General features: G+C 42.6%; 1 protein-coding gene across 2 annotated transcripts; it reads right to left on the bottom strand.

The window, feature by feature from the left end:
• Window positions 1-3,336: 3,336 nt before the first annotated feature.
• Window positions 3,337-9,662, bottom strand: RPTN (repetin). 2 transcript variants are annotated; one of them, XM_063705838.1, is made up of 3 exons: window positions 9,607-9,662; window positions 8,179-8,336; window positions 3,337-7,399 (listed from the first exon to the last, which is right to left on the bottom strand). In XM_063705838.1, the coding sequence occupies exons 2-3, from the start codon at window positions 8,314-8,316 to the stop codon at window positions 4,163-4,165; spliced, it is 3,375 nt and encodes a 1,124-aa protein (XP_063561908.1). In that variant the 5' UTR covers window positions 8,317-8,336; window positions 9,607-9,662; the 3' UTR covers window positions 3,337-4,162. The 2 variants fall into 2 exon arrangements, with proteins under 2 accessions (XP_063561908.1, XP_055215339.1); XM_055359364.1 differs by lacking the exon at window positions 9,607-9,662 and having other exon boundaries at window positions 4,115-6,201; window positions 6,346-7,399; window positions 8,179-8,316.
• Between the last annotated feature and the right edge of the window lie 8,696 nt (window positions 9,663-18,358).

Here is an 18,358-nt window from a genome sequence, read left to right as displayed (position 1 = left end):
TCTGATGATTAATGATGAGCACTTTTTCATGTTTGTTGGCTGGCTGCTTGTATGTTTTCTTTTGAAAAGTGTTTCTCAAGTCCTTTGCCCATTTTTTAATGGGGTTATTTGTTTTTCTCTTGTTGATTTAAGTTCCTTATAGATATTGAATATTGGACCTTTGTTGGATTAATAGTTTGCAAACATTTTCTCCCATTTTGTAGGTTTTCCATTTACTCTGTTGCTGGCTTCTTTTGCTGTGCAGAAGCTCTTTAGTTTGATTAGGTTCCACTTGTTAATTTTTGTTTTTTAAACTGGATTTTTAAACCCCATTTTACAGATGAAAAAACTGAGACTTAAAGAGACAATTTTTTTTAAGATCATAAAATTGGTAAGTGGTGAAGGCAGGTCTTAAATATAAGTCTTTTTAAAATTTTAAATCTCAGCTCCATGTATGTAATTGGTCAGTCACTGTGCTTGATGTGAAATATACAACTGTGAATAAGATGCAATTTCTGTCTTCTGGGACCTTACTGCTTGATGGGAAACAGATGGGTTTAAAATTTACTTCAATGCAATCTGATAAGCTGTATGCTGATGATAGGTGCAGAAGGTGGTGCCAGTCCCAAGAATGGGTAGGATTTTGGCAGACAAAGATCAGGACAGCGTTTAAGTGGAAGAAATTGTATAAGCAATGACATGGAGGCTAGGAAGTTGTCCTGTTAAGTTGGAGTCTAGGGGCATTGTTGGAAACTGAGTTGGAAGTGTACACTGAAGCCAGATCATGGAGGGCTTCTATGAGCATTCAACCAACACTTATTTATTAGATGTACATCATGACAAGCTATTGTCCGAAATGCAAGAGTACAGCAGCAAACAAGACAAACAAAATCCTTGTTCTTATGGGCCTTACATTCCAGTAGGGAGAAAAAGATAATAAATGAGTAGCATAAAAACAAGGTATCAAATATGAAAAGTGTTAAGAACATTAGCAGCACAAATGAGGAATATATGGTAGAGGCTGATTGGGGTGATACTTTTTAAAAATAAATGCCAGAGAAAGCTTCTGTCACGAGGTGACTTTTTAACTGAGACCTGAATGAAATAAGGATTGAGCCACACCAAGATCGAGAAGAAGACTATTCTGATCAAAAGAAATAGCTGGTTCAAAGTTCTCCAGGTGGGGATCAGCTTGTCCTGCTAGAATCATGGAAAGAAGGCCAGAGTGATTAGAAAACAGTGATGCAGAGGACAATGGTGAAAGATGAGGCTTTGCAGGGCCCCATCCTATAGGAAGGTCCTGAGAACAAAGTTGGATTTTATTCTCAATGTGGAGGGAAACTACTGGGAATTTCAAGTAGGGAGTGGCACAATGTGGTCTACCTTTTTGAAGGGGATGGGGAGACCCATCAGGAAGCTGTGTTCTAGGAGAGGTGACCTGGACTGGGATGATAGGAGTAGAGATGAAAGGAATCATGGATTTGGGCTGTTTTGTATTTTGAGATAGAAAAAAAAAAAGGATTTGGCGTGTAGATGATGCACTGAATGTTGAGCAGCTTCCAGATTTTGAATTCTTTCACCCTGATTCTCCACCTTCTCATTTAGTTTGCTGGAGAGAGTTTAAATTATAGAGAATATTTGTGAAGGAGACTCATCTTACACATGAACACATATGTCATATAAACAGCAGCCAACATATGGGCTTTCCTGTTGATCTTGAGGCCCAGGACAAGCCATGGCCCTTTGCATTTCTCTCTCCCCCAGGATCACAGTTCTAGCTTAGATGCCTTTCTTCTAAGTCCTTCTTAGGACTCTTTCTCAGTCCTTCTAGGTATAGCTACTTACTCCCTTGGTGTCATAACAGTAATTTTTTTTGTACTTATGATATTGTACCTCACATAATGGTTGTTTGCTGTATATATTTGTCTTACTGTATTTTTATTTCCTTCAGGAAAGCAGCTGTTGTTATGAGTTATTATATTCTTCCTATGGTAAATACAATCTGATGGCCCTCAGCATCCATCCTATCTCCTTCTATATTTCCTAGACTTCTTTGCAGCTAGAGTTCTAGATGTGAATTAATGTTTTTCAAATTAGGCATATTTGCATGATATTTGGAAGGTGAAAGTGAGTTAGAGACAATCATACCAAGATTTTGGCTATTTTTTTTTTTTGCAGATAAGGTTATAGAGACATGTTGATAGGCAATTTTGGCAGCAATGTCAGAGGCTTCTGAATCACATGTTTCTGATTTTTGGATTGCAAGTCTGGTGACGTATTGAACTCAATAGTCCCAGGGGTTGATTTCTAATTTCTAATAATTCAGCCCTTATTGTTCTAGGCAGTAAAGCCCTTATTGTTTAAAAGACCTAAAAATATTACTGTTTCATTCCTTGAGCCATAACTAAATGAGGCGTTAATTCAGTCTCTCTTGTTTGTCCCTTTGGTTTATATGCAGTAGATGTCCAATTAATGTCCAGTTGAATTTATTACAAAGCCAGACTTATTTCCTCCATCTGTCCACTTATTCAAAAACAATGGGTACCACTAGACATCACTGGCTGTATTAAGTGCTGAGCAGTACAAGGTTGAGTAAGATACAGTCTTATTCCCAGTTTTCCAGGACAGAAAATTACCATAGAGTGTAGGCCAAATGATATAACAGAAGTGAGTGTGAACTTAGAGAAAGCAGAGTTTGGAGTGTCCAGAAAGGCTGCTTAGAAGAGGTAATGTTTTAGTTGGGATCCAGAGGATGCCTAGGTTTTTGTCAGGCAGAAAATAGCGGGGAGGTATTCCATGCTGATGGGATGGCATATTCAAAGATATGAATTCATGAAAGATCAAGTGTACCAAGAAAAGGCCAAGTCCTTGGTGTGGCTGGAGCATTGGATGCTCCTGGGAGAGGCCTCTCATGTGAGTAGGCTGGGTGGGTCATCTGATCAGATAGTGAGGCCTATGTGCCACACTGAGGGATGTAAATTTTTTTCTCAAGTCACTGGGGAGCCACTGAGGAGAAGGGCCATTAAGGCAGTGGAGATGGAGATGTGAGAAGAGATTCAAAAGTTATGGGGATGTAGAGTTGGGAAGACTCAATGACAATTTGAATGTGGTGGTGAGGGAGTGGTAAAGGTAAAATATGACTCAGTAGAGGGAGGAGGAGCTGAAAATTATATTTAGATAAGTTTCATTTAGACTCTTTATTATTTGTTTTGTATTGATTCTTATTTTTTTTCAGTGCCCAGGAACTCAGGGAACAAAGACATTTTAGAAGTCAAGAAATAAGGTGTTATTTTTGGAAAATGGCTCAAAAGTGAAAACAGTACAATCCCACAGTGAAGAAAGGAGTCATGAAAGTCATTGCTCATCAATTATTTATTAGATATTTTAATACAATTCATAATCTGCACATAGATTTTCTTGAGAAGAGTTTTCAGGTCTTAGGAGCTATGAATCAATAGTCTTGATCCCCTGGAATTTGCAAACATATGACATATACTTTCTCTCTATTTTATATAATCAGAAACTAGAAAGGTATTGAATTGGAATGGGTCCATTCAGCTCTAGTGATAGGCACTAATGGACAGTCCCTCTGGTGTGGAATAAGAGCCTGGCATGGGAGATGTAGTAAACATCAGAGATGCACTCTATGTTCTCGGCTCTTGTAGCAGCCTTGAACTGAGTTTCATTCTAGTCTAGACTATGAGGCTTGAAATTCCTGATGTTTTATCCACAGGAGCCAAAGCTCACCAAACCTAGGGTTCCTTGAGCAGTGGAGATGTAGTATAATCCTTGAATGTAATGTAAATCTTCAGAATATCTTTTCTGTTTCTGAACTTTAGGGAGAAGTGTTCTACCTTTCAATGATTCAACCAGGTCTCATCTACACAGAGGGCAAAGCAGGAAATGATTTATTAAATACCCAAACTGATCAACATTAAGATATGATTATTTCACCCAATTTACCACCTAGATTTCACTGAATCAGAAAACCCTAGAATTGCTGCTCAAAGAACCAAAAGCCCTTATGTGAATGCTAGTACTCAAAAACATCCTTGCAGGGAGATACAGCAGAGGATAGAGGGAAGAAATACATGCTCAATCTCTTAAATAGAATTAAAGGTGAACTCGACATATAGGTTTCTTTTTTGGTTTTGTGTTGCTTTACCTCTGGTGCTCACATAGCCTAGTATGGGTAGGATTTCTGCTCTTGCACATAGTCATAGAGGGGGTTGGGAACAGTAGCTCCCTTGGCAGGGTGACCACGCTGTTCTCTGCTTTGGGGCCTCCCACTGCTCTGGGTTGGATAGAAGGATGGTTCAGTGTGTCTTTTCTGTGAGCCTTGGCTCTGGTCATCCTCTTTCATGTGGAATTTTTCTCTGTTAGGACAGCTTCTGTGGGTCATTTGGGATTTTTGATTCTGAGATCCTTGATACCTCTCTTTCTCCTCATAGTTTTGTCTATTATGTTGTTGCTGATGGTTTTGATCCTCTTCATGGGTTTGCCTATCTCGTCTCTGATGGTTCTGCTCATCTTCATGGGTTTGCGTGTCTCGTCTCTGACGGTTCTGCTCGTCTTCATGGGTTTGTCTGTCTCGTCTCTGACAGTTCTGCTCGTCTTCATGGGTTTGCCTGTCTCGTCTCTGATGGTTCTGCTCGTCTTCATGGGTTTGCCTGTCTCGTCTCTGACAGTTCTGCTCGTCTTCATGGGTTTGCCTGTCTTGTCTCTGATGGGTCTGCTCGTCTTCATGGGTTTGCCTGTCTTGTCTCTGACGGTTCTGCTCGTCTTCATGGGTTTGCCTGTCTCGTCTCTGATGGTTCTGCTCGTCTTCATGGGTTTGCCTGTCTTGTCTCTGATGGGTCTGCTCATCTTCATGGGTTTGCCTGTCTCGTCTCTGATGGTTCTGCTTGTCTTCATGGGTTTGCCTGTCTCGTCTCTGATGGCTCTGCTCATGTTCATGGGTTTTTCTGTCTCGTCTCTGATGGTTCTGCTCGTCTTCATGGGTTTGCCTGTCTCGTCTCTGATGGCTCTGCTCATGTTCATGGGTTTTTGTGTCTCGTCTCTGATGGTTCTGCTCGTCTTCATGGGTTTGCCTGTCTCGTCTCTGACGGGTCTGCTCGTCTTCATGGGTTTGCCTGTCTCGTCTCTGACGGTTCTGCTTGTCTTCATGGGTTTGCCTGTCTCGTCTCTGATGGCTCTGCTCATGTTCATGGGTTTGTCTGTCTTGTCTCTGATGGTTCTGCTCATCTTCATGGGTTCGCCTGTCCTGTGTCCCACATGGACCTTCCTGACTCTCATGGCTGTGTCTATCCCAACTTTGATGGCCCTGCTCTTCCTCTGCCCAGTGGCTCAGCCCCTCACCGTGACTCTGCCTGGTCTGGGCCTGTCTGTGGCCCTGCTCACTACTGCATGATTGCCATTCTCTCCCTTTGTGACAAAGTGGTCTTTCTTGTTGGATTTGTGCTAAGAGTTTGTGTTGGTGATGTTGGCTATCCTCTTCAGGCTCCCATACCTGGTGGCCGTTCTGCTGTGAGTCCCTAGACTGGAATCCCTGTCCCTGGTTTTTGTACCCTTCCTGTCCTGGAGTCTGTTGACTTAGCCTCCCTGATCTTCCTGATTGTTCAACATGAGAGGCTTTTCTTGTTCCTTCAGTCCCTTGGAAGTACTTATTTTGCCCTTGTATATCCCCAGTCTGTGATTGAATATAGTGGGAACTCTGGCCTTGTCTGTCTGTCTGACCATAATGATAGCTCTGGCCTTGTCTGTCTGTCTGACCGTAGTGGGAACTCTGGCCTTGTCTGTCTGTCTGACCATAGTGGGAACTCTGGCCTTGTCTGTCCATCTGACCATAGTAGGAACTCTGGCCTTGTCTGTCTGGCTGACCATAGTGGAAACTCTGGCCTTGTCTGTCTGTCTGACCATAGTGGGAACTTTGGCCTTGTCTGTCTAGCTGACCATAATGATAACTGTGGTCTTGTCTGTCTGTCTTACCATAGTGGGAACTCTGGCCTTGTCTGTCTGGCTGACTGTAGTGGGATCTCTGGCCTTGTCTGTCTGTCTGACCATAGTGGGAACTCTGGCCTTGTCTGTCTGTCTGACCATAGTGGGAATTCTGGCCTTGTCTGTCTGGCTGACCATAGTGGGAACTCTGGCCTTGTCTGTCTGTCTGACCGTAGTGGGAACCCTGGCCTTGTCTGTCCATCTGACTGTAGTGGGAACTCTGGCCTTGTCTGTCTGTCTGACCGTAGTGGGAACCCTGGCCTTGTCTGTCCATCTGACTGTAGTGGGAACTCTGGCCTTGTCTGTCTGTCTGACCATAGTGGGAACCCTGGCCTTGTCTGTCCATCTGACTGTAGTGGGAACTCTGGCCTTGTCTCTCTGTCTGACCATAGTGAGAACTTTGGTCTTGTCTGTCTGTCTGACCATAGTGAGAACTCTGACCTTGTGTGTCTGGCTGACCATAGTGGGAACTCTGACCTTGTCTGTTTGGTTGACTGTAGTGGGAACCCTGGCCTTGTCTGTCTGTCTGATCGTAATGATAACACTGGCCTTTTCTGTCCATTTGACCATAGTGGGAACTCTGGCCTTGTCTGTCCGTCTGACTGTAGTGGGAACTCTGGCCTTGTCTGTCTGTGTGATCATAATGATAACTCTGGTCTTGTCTGTCCGTCTGACCGTAGTGGGAACTCTGGCCTTGTCTGTCTGTCTGACCACAGCCTAATTCCTGACCTAGCCTCTCAGACTGTCCACAATAAGAGCCTGATTTCTGTTGATTTGTCTGGTTAAAGTGAGAGGCTTGTCCAAGTGTTTCAGATTGTTGTGTAAGTCTTTCAGACTGACCGTAATGAGAATCCTGAATTGGTTTTTCACACCGATTTAAGGCAAAGATATGTCCCTGCCATTTAGCCTGGCCACTGGTAGATTTGTGACTCACTTTTTTACCAGAGCTGGAGTCTTGACTTTGTTTCTCCGACTGATCAAAGCTGAAATCCTTGTCTTGTCTCTCAGACTGATTGTGGTGAGAATCTCTGTCTTGTCTCTCAGGCTGACCATGGTGGGAATCTCTGTCTTGTTTGTCAGACTGACCATGGTGGGAATCTCTGTCTTGTCTCTCAGGCTGACCACGGTGGGAATCTCCGTCTTGTCTCTCAGGCTGACTGTGGTGGGAGTTCTGCCTTTCTTCCTCATGTCTCTGTCTGTGTTGTCTGCCTGTGTTTCCTGGGAACTTACGGTCTTGTGCTCCTTCCTGCCCCCTTTCTTGCTGTGAGGTCCTGCCTCCATGTGACTTATTGTCTAGCTTACGATAGCAGGCTTGGACCAACTGGAACACCAACAAGAGGTACTCATGAAAATCAATATGTCCATCTCGGTCTTGATCTAAGAGGTTCAAGATGGTTTCCACAGTCTCTGGGTCATTTGGTCTCTGTTAGGAGATAAAACAAAGAGCAAAATCAGATGCTGTCCTGTGCATACTAAGATGTGTATCAGTGTTCATGCCCCAATCCATTCGGTGCTGCATGGACCTTCCTAGGTTGAAAAACCATTAATCTGAAGTGGTGTGGACTTGGCGCTAGTCTTTGATCAGCTGGTTCTCAGAACCTTGCTGGATCAATGGGAGCATGACCATAGGGAGTAGATACATTTATTTAAAATCAGCTCCATTAGTAATTAATTTGATTCATTTCAAAGTTATCCCATTCCATCACAGGCTATATCCTAATTGTTTATCCCATTTTGTTTCTCACTGCACTGTGAGATCCTAGAGGGAGGGGGAGCTGATTTTATTCATGTTTGTATCCCTTGTGCCTAGGGGCATAGAGGAGGTGCTCAGTGACTCTTTATTGGTTGAATGAATGAATACATGAAAAGATGTGTGGATAGCACTAAATGAATACATTAAAAGATGTGTGGATAGTACTAAATATAGAAATCAAAGTATGAATCTTAGGTTTTCTTCTGAGAAATTATTCCCTGTAACCTAGAAGTTATACTCTCTCCTGTTCAAATTAAGATACAAGGAGGTGTGTGTGTGTGTGTGTGTGTGTGTGTGTGTATGCTGGGAGAGAACTACTAAGGAGCTGCCTGAAATTTCTTTTGTTACAGGGCAGAGCAAGCCCAAATAAAACAAAGCATCCAACCCTGGTGTAGGTGTCAGAGTCATTCACACTTGATCTCATGGGGCTGTGTGTCTGTGTGTCTTACCTGGAGGATGTCTCCAAACTCAGCCAAGAGCAGTTGTTTCAACTCTTCCTTGCATAGTAAGGCACAGTCCCCATTCCCTTTGGCATATTTGTGGAATACCTCAATCACACTGAGTATGCTATTCAGGAGTTGAGCCATTTTGACAAGTACAGGTGAACCTAAAAGAAGAAACAAGATTTCTCCTGCCGTTAGGATAATGACCATGAGACAGCATTTCCAGAGGGAAAGTGACCCCTCTGGATCTGGGAAAAAGTTTAAGAAGTGAGAGAGCCCCTTCTTAGCTGTACCCCTCCCTTGCCCTGACTCACAGTCGGGGACCAAATATCATTGCTATAGTGGGAGATGGTGCAAACTTGGTTCCCTTGCTATAAAAAGAGACAATTTCTTAAAAAACAAAAAATGCATTGCAGGTGTTTTACATATCCCATCCTCTACTCCAGGCAGGATTCACCTGATTGAAAATCTCATATTAGAACAAAAGGAGGGGAGGCTAGGAAGCCCAATAGAGGCAGGAACAGAAGCCAGCATAGTAGGGCATAATTTTCGACTAACAACTAGCAAACTGGAGGGGGCACTAAATAGATCCCACTGAACAGGTTTCAGTCTTGTAACGAGCCTTTCTTAAGCAAGGAAGAAGGCTGAAAGTCTCTCTTCACGGTCTAAGGAGCTTTCTGGGAGGCTAAATTCCAGCAAATGCTTCTGGCCTGGATGGTTTTGGGACATGCTTATAAAATGAAATCAATGAATATAAAAGCTGTTACAGATAAAAATAGCAAGTGGGTACATAGCCAAATAAAGGGCACAGATTATAGGAGGTATATATAATCAGTTAGGTCCACATTGGCCATGCTGGGAGACTTGGGTCTTTTGGGATCTAAATCTCAATTACATTTTTTTCTTGTGGAATGAAAATTCCAGTTAGTGGGTTTATAGGCCTCCAAACTGAAGCCCTATCTGCAGAGCATGTTGAATTGCCAAAAGCATACAAACAGTGATGTCTATAAGAATAAGTGACAAATAATGGATCACATGGGACAAGCTGAGTCCCTTGTTGTAATTCAATGCAATGAGACTTGAGCATTGCTGGCCCCATGGTCCAGAGCCTTGGCCCTAAACTATTCGGTCTTTCCTAACTTGCACAAAAAGTAAATGCTCCACTATGGGAGACTAAGCTATTCATCAATTGTTCTAGCCCTCAGTTTTGGGATGCCTAGGACACATTGAAGTGAAGGCATTTGCATTTTACAGACACAGAAGTAGTCCACCCCAGCTGTTGTCATATTCTCAGATAGAGCCAGAAAAAGGAAGCAGAAGGTAACCAAGGCTATTACCCACAGGAATTAAGTCTCAGACCTCCCCAGCCTGGTGCATTATAGGGCTCTTGAGAGCCTTGTAGATACTACCAATGCTCCCCTATGCATGTCTTACCTGCTTGAGGAGGAAGGAGCAGAAGATTCAGGAGTCAGAGAGGATACTGGAGACCTAAAAACTCATCCTATTTATAGGGGTTTTAATTATCCTACCAGGCCATTCTGGGAGACACCCATTCTGTGGCAAAGCCTGAATCACTCTGGTCCCAGCCCAGCTCAGCCCAGCTTGACCTCTCCCTCTGCAAACCGTTTGGTTTATTTACTTCCCCCACTTGCTCATGAACCTGTTTGTCACTACAGTAGGTGACACTGTTTAAGTCCCAGTCCCATTTAATTAAGAGAATGTGTGTGTATGTGTATGTATTTGTGCTGTGAGGGTCCCAAAAGACAGAGGTGTTGGCTGAGTTCATCCTTAATATATGTCACTTGCCAATACTAATAGAGGGCAACAGTCAACTCATACTGAAGAAGGCTATCTACGTGGTCACTTACAAACATATGTCAAAGTTGGAACTAGAGATTCTATTTACTTGGCCAGAATATAATTCCTGGAAGAGGTTTCTTTTAGACTAGCCTTTTTCTTGTGCTGGTAGATATTTGGATATTAACTTATTAACTTATTTTGAATTACTATTATTTTTTCATTTAACAGCTCCACAGGCTAGTTGGGAGAAGTAGATACATGGTCAGTTTTGGGGATGAGGGGCGCCAATGGTGGAACTTCTACCACTTAAGCCTTCTAAGACTTACTACTAAAAAGTTTGAGTTGAGGGACATCATGGAAGTTTATGATATCTGTGAGAGAGAAATGCTGCTAGAGACCCCAGCTTCTGTTCATTTCCCATCTCCGTGCCTTGGATGCCAGCACAGTGTCTTGAGCATGGGAAATTCTTAGTGAATATTTTTGGGGTAAAGGAATTATTGGATTATGGAAGCATTGAAGAATCGTATGTAAGGTGCAAAAAGCTGTAGACTTACCTGTATTTCTACGTTTGTCTCACATCTAGATCCCTGTTTGGACTTTTTCCTATGTATCCATCAGCCAATCCATTATTATTAATAACACTAGCTATTACTTACTATGTGTTCAGGATTCTACAAGGGAATCACAATAGTGCAGACAGATTTTAGTTTAGTTGGGAAAAAGAAGCTTCACATAGAAAAATATTTTGAACTCCAGGGATAGGACATGCTAAGTGCTGAGTATTAGAAACCTAGGCGCATGTGGAGTCCTCATGGCTGGGCCTGGACATCCCTTAGGAGGTGAGTTTCATGTTGTTCCTGAAAGGATTCAGGTGGGCAGAGAAGAAAGCAAAGAACTTCTGAGTGGGGAGAAGGGAAGAATCAAAGGTACTAAGGTGAGAGTTTGGATTCGAGTGAGCTGGTAAGTCTGGGTTGAGCAGAGGGATTTAAAAGAGTAGACTTAGAAAATTTTGGAACTGAAAGGGAAATCTAGCCTTTTAATTTTACAGATGAGGAAACTGAGGTTCAGCTAGATTGAGTGTATTTGCCAAGGGTTTCACGGGCTATGACTAAAGCCAGGCCTGGTTTACTTGTTTCCTCACTCCAGACCGATATATTTTCTGAGACATTCTCTGAGGCAGATTTGGGGCCTACTTTAGGGTTTATTTTAATGAGAAAGCAGAAGTAGGGTTTTGGTTAGGAAAAGCGACATAATCAAAGCATTGTTTAGAGGAAGAATCTAATGGCTCTGTTGTAGTTGGTCAGATGTCTCAGTTTGTCTGGGACTAAGGAATTTCCCAGGACATGAGACTTTCAGTGGGATAATTCTGGGCAATCTGGACCGAGTTGGTCACCCTAAACTGTGGTGTACAAGATAAATTGGAAAGAGGAGTACTGGGCAGTGAGACCAGTTAGGAGTCTATTATATGGCACGGGTGAGAAGTGACAAGGACTTCGACCTGGATGCAGTAGTTCAAAACTATAGGAAGGTAGATGGATAATAGCAGGAATAAAGGGATGAGGTCTGGGGACAGATTAGAAGAGGGGCAGGGAAAGTGGGAACATTAGGTGAGATTCCAAGTCTTTAAGTCTAGATAACTAGTAGAACTATGGTACACTGAAGAAATGTAACTTCTGAAGGGGGACTGCTGGGTCTAAGATCTAGTGCTTCTATTGGCATTTCCCAGGGTCTCTGCCTTTTGTAGTCTTGTTATCATCCCTCCAGCTTGCATCCTTGGCTGTTTGGGGTCTCCCAGCACAAGTCAGGACTTTCTTAAGTCTATTCATAAATTCTGAGGGCTGGGTCACATTAAGGTTCTCCTTATACTTTTGCATCTCTACTTAGTGCTCTTCAGTTATGTCTCTTCTCACCTGTTAGAATAAAAGACCTAGAGAAGATTTGGTTGTCTCCAGAGGCAAATAAGAGGAGTAGGGGTGGGATGGGCAGGGGTTGAAGACAATAGCCATCAGGACACAGAACCACAATGCTGTGTCCCGTTTCTCTTGGCGTGTTCCACGGCTCTCTAGCAACTGTTTCTTTTGGTTAGACGGGCAGTTCTGTTTGTTTGATGTTGCAGTGAGAGAAAGATTATGTTCTTAAGAGTAGGATCTGCTATGTGTGCATTCATTTAACACTTAATACACTCCGATAGAATAGGCAGAGAACTATGTTGATCAGCCAATCAGTTAATCAATTAGTATTTGCGACCATACAGAGGGCGCCCTTTTGTGGGCACTGAGATAAAATGTAGTCTTTGTCCTTAAAGAACTTTCAATGCCGCTGGGATTGAAATAAAACACCTTTGAAGCAATCATGAAATGTGACCTTTGTTTCTTTATCTGTAAAAGGAGAGGGTTGGAGCTTTATTTTGGTATTGGCATTCTGAGATTGTGCCATGCCAATCTTAAGGTTAACAGTGGCTTTAGAGGTAATATTTAAACATTGCTCTATTCAGATATTCGATAAAGGCCTCAGAATTTGTGCTTCTCAGTCTTTCTCTGTGGAAAATGGAGAAGTCAATTATGGGTGTCCTGTTTCTTCATTAACATTTATAAATTTCATGAGGACCCACACTATTTAAAAAAATTATTTTTCAATGTGTTTTGCAGCTTAAATGCAGTCATGTTGTAGTGTGACGTTTGGTCTCAAAGGCAAGATGTTTTTAAGCTTCAATTTATTGAAATCTTATTGTGTGCTAGGCTCTGCATTAAGCATTTTATATATATTATCTCCTTAAAAATAATTTCAATTTTTATTTCATATTCCATGGGTATATGTGAAGGTTTATTACATGGGTATACTGCTTGTCATTGAGCTTTGGGATGTGAATAATCCCATTGCCCAGATAGTGAGCATAGCACCCAATAGTTTTTCAATCGTTTCTCCCCTTCTTCCCCCTTCTAGTAGTCCCCAGTGTCTATTGTTGTCATCATTATGTTCCAGAGTACCCAATGTTTAGCTCCCACTTATACGTGAGAATATGTGGTATTTGGTTTTCTGCTCCTGCACTGATTTGCTAGGATAATGGCCTCCAGCTGCATCTTATGCACCTGACAAAGGTCTAATATTCCAAATCTATAAACTTATTATCTTGTTTAGTCCCACAAAAACTCCATGAGGCAGAGAATATTGTCTTCATTTTTCAAACAAGGATACTGGGGCTCAGAAAAGGATAAGTAACTTGCTCAAGGTCACACAACTTGCAACTGGCTGAGCTGAGGCTTGAACCCATGTCTTCCTGATTCCAAAGCCCTTGTTTGCAATCCCTATGTTATGTTGCCTCTTTTGGAACAGGACTGGTGATTACTCCCTCCACAATGAGAGAAACAACTTTCCACATAGACTGAAGTGAGTAAGACCAGGGTAACTTCCTTATGACATACTGTGAAGGAATCTGACCTTGAAATGAGAATCTCCTGACCCTTAACCAGTCAAATATTTACTATTTTCTTATGCTTCTCCAGAACTTAGATGATTTCAACACTAAAGGACCTTGTAATCTATTTGGGGAGATAAGACAGATGCTTCTATTTACAGAAACAAAACCCACAGAGAGAAAAAATACCCTTCTCTCTTTACAATTGACAGCTCTGGGCACTGGTTTGACATGAGACTGAAGAAGTTCCACTTGTTGCCCATTCCCTGCAGTTCTTGATCCTACTGTAAGCCTTTGCTGTCCATTTCTCTTGGGATGCAGATGTGCCTAGTGGGTGTGACAGGTACTATTTTGAGCTAATGGAGTTTTCAGGGAGTCTCCTTGTCATATTTTGGCCAAATCATTAAGGATAATTATCATAGAACTCTCAGACTTCCTTTTTCCTTCTTTTGAGATGTTGGGTTTCTATTGAGATGAATCCTACAGGATCCAGAGGATGGCTATTTTATTACAAGGGAAGACCCCTGTGTAACGCTGGGGCAGGCACTTTTTTCTTGCTTAGCCCTTTGGCATTAAGCAGGTGGATAAACTGCAGATGGGGCAAATGAACACCTTCCCCTGGAGAGGAGCGCAACTAATTAATAGACATAAAACTCTTTGAGATCTCTTGATATTGAAAGGTCATTTATTATCAGCTGCACGAATAAGTTCCCATTTAAAAATCTTTTCTTGTAGGTGAATTACTGCCCTGTTAATTATAGGCCATTTCGCTTTTAATAACATCTGTGGGAGTCAGTGGTTTCTGAAGGTAACGCTGATATCAGCGATATTTTCACTCTGTCAGAAAATGCGTTCTGAGCTGAAGGAAGGAAGCCTAGGTTTCCTGGGGATTGAGTGCACAGGTTTCAGCATGGAGCTGTGCTCCCCCTCCCCAGCTTGCAGCCCAGCCTTTTCTTCTACTGTAGGCTTTTGTTTTTGGATACAAGAGCCAGCATTGCTCCTCTCCCCAACATCACAGGCCCTATCTTCCCTACGATGAAATGAACTAGAAAATGTCAGAAATCACTGCTAACACAGTCCATGGAATTTTAGGTGATTCCTAGCACATGGTTAATAAGGCTACAGACCAAAACTGAGATCTTCAAAGTGGCTGACCATGGCAGAATTTGGATCATTCAGGTCAGGTTTCTGAGTTTCTTCTTTTACTTTTTGTTAAAGAGCTTTATTGAGATATAATTCACATACCATGCAATTCACCCATTTAAAGTGTACGATTCAATGTTATCTAGTATTGTTCAGCCATTGCCAAGATCCCCGTGTAAGAAATTCTATCCCCATTAGCAGTAATCTGCCATTCTGCCCTCTTCCAGCCCCTGCCAGCCACTAATCTGTTTTCTGTCTCTATGGATTTACCTATTCTGGATATTTCATGCAAATGAAATCATACAATATGTGGCCTTTTTTTGGACTAGCTTATTTCACATAACATAATATTTTTAAGGTTCATATATGTTGAAGCAGGTTTTAGCACTTCTTTTCCTTTAAGTCTGAATCATAGTCCATTATATGAATAGACAATGTGTCACATTTTGCTTATCCATTCATCCATTGGTGGCCATTTGGGCTGTTTCCTCCTTTTGGCTGTTTGAATAATGCTGCTGTGAACATTCATGGACAAATTTTTGTGCGGATATATGTTTTTAGTCCTCTGCAACTAGGCCATGCACCTAGGGGTGGAGTTCAGTCACATGGTAACTCTGTGTTTAACTTTTTGAGGAACTGCCAAACTGTTTTGAGTTTTTTTAAAAGAAATTTCTGGAGCAGGGTAGTTGGTTTAAAAGCCTTGACTTGAGGATACCAACAGGCTAAACCTGCCTGGCCAAGACACAGCTGGGCAGAGACAAGGGCTGTGGAGTTGAACTGTGGCTCTGAATCTCCCAAAGGTCTTGCACAACCTTATTATCCAGCAGCTGCGAGAAAACCCACAGTAGTAGGCACCTGATAAAGGTTTGTTGACTAAAGGAATGCATATGTCTTGAGGTAAAGTGGGAGTGGAGGAAATGGGGTAGGGAAGATAGGTAAATAGCTTTGTAATCTGTGATGTTCCCATTGTATTTTAGGGATTCTTAGCAATTCCTTTGGGGTGCCATCAGTGTTTTCAGTTCTCTCACTGCCACCCCTCCCCTGGTCAATTCCAACAGGAAGGGAAGAGGTGAATTTAGGGATGATGGTATGTGCAAGCCAATGTTCAGGCATTTGCCTGTTCCCCTTTCGAGAACAGTCAGGTCTCCTGATTTTCTTTGTAGCCCTTCCTGGCCTTTCCTCACCCTGGTGCACCAGAGATCCCTTGAATTGAGACTCGGAAGCCCTGGCTTCTCTTCAGGGCCCTGAATCACTTTCAAGTGAACTTGGGAAAGACACTTCCACATTGTGACTTTATTTCCCCCCTTATCTATAAAATGAGGAAGAGGTTTGAAGTGACAGCTGGATGAACTGGATGACTTCCGCCTCTGAAAGTCTGTGTCTCCAGAGGTCTCTCGTGCTCTGAGATTCTGTAAAAACTTGTTTCATGTCTCTCTCCCCTCGTCATCTTTATTCCTGCCATCTCTCAGGAGAGGTCCTGGTTACTATTTGCTTGGACTTTTGTGTAAGTATCAACAGATCTTCCTGCCTCTAATCTTCCTTTCTAATTTATTTTCCACACTATTCTCAGAGGAATTCTCTCTTCTCAAGAAGGGTTATCGTGTCCTTTAAGAATAAAGGGTTATAATTTTCCATAAGAATCAAGCCCCAAAACTTTAACATGCTATTCAAGGCCTTCCATGGCAAGCAGATTTTTTTCAGTGATGTATTCTTCTTTCCAACCACACTGGACTTCTTGATGTTCTCTAAGTCAACCCTCCACTTCCTGTTTCTGTTTTTATTCACTTGGCTTCTTCTTCCTGGATCCTACTCTCCCTATCTTCTGTCTAAATTCTAGCCATGTAAACACATCTAAATACTTGCCTTTTCTATGAAAACACTTCTGAGTCTTCCTAGTCAGACTCTCCTCTTTCTTCCTGCATCCTCTGCAGTCATTTCATGGTGCTTATAGTGCTCTATTTTGTATTCTTATAGATGGCTGGGTCTCTGCCTGTCCATCTCACTGGACTTGAGCTGTATTGTTAACAGTGGAGGGTGTCCAGGTTCTTGTCATCTTGAACAAAGAATTGGACAAAATGCACAAACAAAGCAAGGAAGGAACAAAGGGATTTATTGAAAATGAAAGAACACTCCATAGTGTGGGAGCGGGCCCGAACATAGGGGCTCAAGGGCCCTGTTACAGATTTTTTGGGAGTTTAATAACCTCTACTTGGGGTACACCCTATGTGAATGAAGAGGATGAAGTAAAGTTACAAAGTCATTTACTTGGTGTATGCACTATGGAGAGAATATTTCCTCTCATAGCTGAAATGGGAATCGGCCTTATATTCCCTGCCTCAAGACCACATTTTTCTTCCTCACTATGAAGGAAAGATTTCTCCTCCTTTCTCTCTCTGTCTCCTATAAGCTCTCTTTGTCGTCCTCAAGGTAGGTGTTCTTTAAATGTGAGACTGACTGGCTCTCTCTAGCTCCAATGCCTGTGGTAGACTGAGATTCTAAAACATATAACTAGGCTCTTATTTCTTGTGGCTCTGTAGCACTCTCTGTTGTTGCCTATGTATAATTCTTGCCTCTGAATTAGATGACGAATTCTCTGAGGGAAGAGGCCTTGATTTCTCCTTCTGATTCTCCCATGAGCCCTGCCATAGTGCTAGGACCCCAGTAGGTGACTGAACTGGATGATGTTTCACCTCCACAAGTCTGTGCCCCCTGAGCAGTATTCTTTTGGGATTTAGAACTTATTTGCAACTTGTTGGCTCTTGGAAATAAAAAAGAATAATGTGTGAAAATTCTAGAGCCTTACAGAGTATGGGGCAGGAAGATGGTGTTGGTAGATGAACCAGTGGTGGGCTGTCATAATTTCAGGAGGTTTGGGAGATGGCTGCTGGTATCTTGAAGAGTTTACATGCAGAAATAACAGAGGAACTGCTTTAGTTTCTCCAGAAATATCTGGATGCTTAAGTTTCCAGGCCAAACTGAGAGGTGGGACCTGAGGCACAGCCCAAGAGCCCCAGCTGTCACCAGCAGGGAAGCTGAATGTGGTCATGTGTACCGGGAGCAGCAGGCAAGTTGAAAGCAGTGATTGGTCAGAAGCAGGCAAGTTGAAAGCAGTGAGATTCGTCAGGGCTTCTAAAGATCATCTTGCCCTGCTTCTGACCCAGGTAGGTCAGTGCCCAGTCCATTGTTTGTAGGTGTCAATTCAAAGACTCCCCAGAGGAGCAGATGGCCCACTGTCCCCAAGAAGCTCATGCCTGTGTCTTATTCCCTTAGCTGTCAGGCATAGTAGGATGCCAGATCCAGGGTCCTGAGAGAGCAGGGAGAGAAAATCAGGTAATGCCAGGGAGCTTTCATGAGGGATTGAGTAAGGAAAGTAATCCTTCTGAGGTCTTTGCCAGTAAAGCACAGCAAGAGTAGTAGAGGCTACTAGGGGATGGTGTAAGGGCTTTGGTGGAGATTATCTGGGACTGGGGAGGGGTGCTGTCCCCAGTCCTCTGTGGTTTATTGCCTGGTCCCATAAGTGGGGGCAGTTGATGCTTGCATAATACACCTACTTGTCATGTCCACCTAGCAAAATCTTGGCGTAGTCAAGAAACAAGAAGATATGATCAAGGGGTTGGAAATCAAGTAAGAGTTTTCTCCACTGGTTGCCTAGTTCATTGATTCACTTATTCATTTATCTTCTTGAGGAATGCTTAGTGAGGAAGATAGAACTGTTAACAGTCAAAAGGATTCTGGGAAGAGATTATGGCAGAGCTGCAGCCACGTTGGAGTAAGAACAAAATTTCATCATCATCAATTCTTCTCACACAGTGGGACTAGCCCAGACAA

This window comes from Gorilla gorilla, chromosome 1, assembly GCF_029281585.2.
Source record: "Gorilla gorilla gorilla isolate KB3781 chromosome 1, NHGRI_mGorGor1-v2.1_pri, whole genome shotgun sequence".
In the NCBI taxonomy this organism is placed as follows: domain Eukaryota; kingdom Metazoa; phylum Chordata; class Mammalia; order Primates; family Hominidae; genus Gorilla; species Gorilla gorilla.
The sequence above is the reverse complement of the archived record's forward strand: the minus strand, read 5'-3'. Positions and strand labels throughout refer to the sequence as shown.